The sequence below is a fragment of the Phytophthora parasitica genome (assembly GCF_000247585.1).
Source record: "Phytophthora parasitica INRA-310 unplaced genomic scaffold supercont2.64, whole genome shotgun sequence".
In the NCBI taxonomy this organism is placed as follows: Eukaryota; Oomycota; class Peronosporomycetes; order Peronosporales; family Peronosporaceae; genus Phytophthora; species Phytophthora nicotianae.
In genome coordinates, this window is record NW_008649050.1 from 335,214 (window position 1) to 338,521 (window position 3,308).

General features: G+C 45.2%; 1 protein-coding gene across 1 annotated transcript; it reads right to left on the reverse strand.

The window, feature by feature from the left end:
* Positions 1-438: 438 nt before the first annotated feature.
* On the reverse strand, positions 439-1,101 carry PPTG_17077 (hypothetical protein; the record flags this gene model as incomplete). Its single annotated transcript, XM_008914921.1, has 1 exon — positions 439-1,101. One exon carries the CDS (start codon positions 1,099-1,101, stop codon positions 439-441), a length of 663 nt encoding a protein of 220 aa, XP_008913169.1.
* Between the last annotated feature and the right edge of the window lie 2,207 nt (positions 1,102-3,308).

Consider the following 3,308-nt stretch of genomic DNA (forward strand, 5'->3'; position numbering starts at 1 on the left):
TTCAATGTCAACGTGCAGTCAAAGTATTTTGCAGCGAAATCCACCGTGGTTGTGAACATGGTTTGTAAGCGTACTCGTGTTCGGTTCGTACGAACATATACACCCACGGTACGAAGGATCGTCTGTAGGTACGGTTGTCGTAGACACCACAAGTCGTCCCGAGACAGATCAGTGTCCACCGATCTACAAGACATTTGGAGAAGTTAAGTTAGAAAAATAAAAAGAAAACGCTACATATAAGAAAAAAAAAAGAGAAACACATACTGAAATCGATTCGATATGTGCCGTCGGTCAAACCGACAACTCCGTCGGTATTTTGTGCCGCCACCGAGTAGTCCACATTGTGAAAGATGCGCCTTGACGTAAAAATGAAACCAAACGAAGTAGCTTCTTTTCCATCCTCGTCGGTGAAAGTGTGGTCGAACGTATTCAAAATAATTAGGTCATTCTGAAATTCCAAGTCTTTTTCGTCAAATGTACGTTTGTCGTTCTGAACATCAAAGCCTCCCATCCAACCGAGAAAACGCCAGGATCAGTGCACATCCGCGGACTTGCCCACTCCATCATGACAGTGAAATTCGAAATTCCCCAAGCATTTTTACTGCTTTTTTTCAGCGAAGCCTTGCGGGTTTTGAGCATTATCTCGTCCGGGATCTTCGCCTGCTTCACTTTGTCCTTCTTATACTTTTTCAACAAAAGCAGTCGAATGTGTTTGGGCCCCGCACCTCCTCTAAGCATACTATCGACTTCTGGCTTCAAGGACATGTCTATCCCAGAGCGCTTGCGATGGGTGACTTCGCCCTCATGCTCTCCGTGCTCCTCTACAACAAAAGCAGTTGAAGCAACCGCTCCTACAGCAGAGAAGTCTGTACGCTTGACAATTCTGATCCTTCGCTCACAGGAGGCATGCGAGATGCAGTGATACAAACTGACACGCCTCGGAGGCTTTCCGTAAGTCCGAAGATACTTGTATTCAGATGAATCCGTACAGTGAAGAGCTGTTATGGCGTCCTCTTCAGATGCATGAGTTGATATTTCCTCATAGATCGGTCTAGCTTTTCCCGACACTCTTGCTGTTGCCTCAACAGCGTCGTCGCTCATCAGGACAGAGGCACTCCGATAATAGTGGTGGGCCAATACAACTGTGATGTGTGAGGAGGGTCGTTTTTTGTGGTGTGTGGGAAGGGTCGTTTATAAGCGTGGGTGGTTACATTGAGCAACTGCTAGTTGTTGTTTCGAATAATTATAGTAAGATACCACCAGCCGGTTTGCTAAGATTGAGCGTCCGCATCATCTGATTGTATCACATGGTATTCCTATGTATCGGTTTCCATCTTTTTTGTAGCGGAAATAAGCTTAATCCCACGTCGTATTGTACTCGCTTCTCTAGTGTGTACATTAATTGATACCCGGTTTTAGTAACTATATAACTTTCACTGGGGCCCAGGACAGCCGACCAGTACAATTGTTTGAAGTAGCCTTATTTGACCAAGCATTTACTATAGTGGTCACCCAGGTTTGTGTTACCCGAATGTTTCCACCTCCTTTGTGCTTTCGGCATAGCTGAAGGCAGCAATCCGGATGGCGTGTATTGACGTGTACTAGAGGGGTTGCAGCTTTATAAGCGACACACAACATTCTCCCAAAGGTGCATTATCCTAGCCAAAGGACCGTAGCAAGTGGAGCGATGGATAGTGTTATTTCCAGGAGTCAGAACGCTTGTCCACAGATCAGCCGGCGAAGCAGCCTACTAGAAAACATCATCGACACAACCGACAAGACTTCTCGTCTAGAAAATCCGTCGGCTATTTCGAGCAGCAAACGACCGTTGCCCAGTGTGCTACCGCTGCAGTGGTTTATTGTGGTTCTGGTGACGCGACGTCAAGGCTCAACAAGTCCAGAGCGTCACGACTCGCGCTCATCCCCGCCAAACTAGCAAGTACAGCAGATAGATTTGTACACGCCCAATTATCTCTAGGGCTACCATTCGGCACCTTGCTCCTCAAGCAAAGCGTCCCATGACTTTGGCCCGTAACCCCAACGAACCACATTTTCCCCATACCCGTAGACGTGATATAAACAATCTACAACCTTCTGCTGGTTTCTGACAAAAAAAACAATTCTTTCCACAGCATAACTAATACTACATGTGATCATAACTAACAATAGAATGAGTATAAAGTGTCCGAAAAAGACGCCGGAGCAAGCAACGGTTCTTGTTCAGCCGAGGTCACATGTGATCCTCTGTTCATCCCTCAACCTCCATAACGTAACAACTTTTTTCGACATGATAACTATGATGCCCTATTCGGATGTGAAGTGCCAAATTGATACATGGAACGAGACTCTCCAGCATAGTAGGTCGAAACTCGAACACACAGGAGGAAAGCTGGCGCTTCCGTTAGCCTTGGTCTATTGCTTGCTTGTTCCGAAGTAGAACTCAAACTGCCTTACTTATCACTACTCTGAAAGGGTCAATTCGTCCTCAGCTATTTATAACTCGTCTATACCCGCTCGGCCCACGTCCTGTGAGGCCTAGTGCAGTGGGTAAGGCTTAAAATACAATGCACCAGCCACTGCATCCAGTCCTTAAATTGCGAAGGCATCGACAGGAACCCCAAAAAAATAAACTCAGTAGCCAAATTTGGATATGAATTCCTGACCTCCTTCGCCGTCCTTCTTGCTGCTATGACCGCCGTCGTGCTCTTATTCATGCGCAGCCGTTTCCAGCAAATGCCTGTGGCTGCTACCAATCGAAGATAAAGTCATCGATCAGCGGATGCTGCATATTGCAACTCGTAAAGAAATTCAATCATTGCTGAGAAGAGAACTGCTCGAGGAACAGCCCTTACGCCAATCCGCGAACTTTTGTTCTCGAAGATGCGAGTTAGATCTGGAACCTATTCTATGCTACAGGTACAAAAGAACTACAACTAAAAGTCACACATATCTTTCGAGTGCGTACCATTTAGTCTTGTAACTGTTATTTCAGGCGTAATTGATGACGGACTTTCAATATACCTACTACTTGCACAATGAATTGTACAATAATAATCTGCCATCAATACGGTTTTGCAAAGTGTACTTTAACTTTTAAATTTCAATGAGAAGATTTATTTGACGTCGTGAATGTGGCTTTTGTTTCCTGGCTGGCATTACGTTAGTAGTAGTAGTAGTAGTAGTAGTAGTAGTAGTAGTAGTAGTAGTAGTAGTAGTAGTAGTAGTACATATATTGAACGATTTTCAGCATTGGTACTGGTTACAGGAATGCCCGAATCCCGACCTCAGAGCTAGGTCAAGTCGGAATA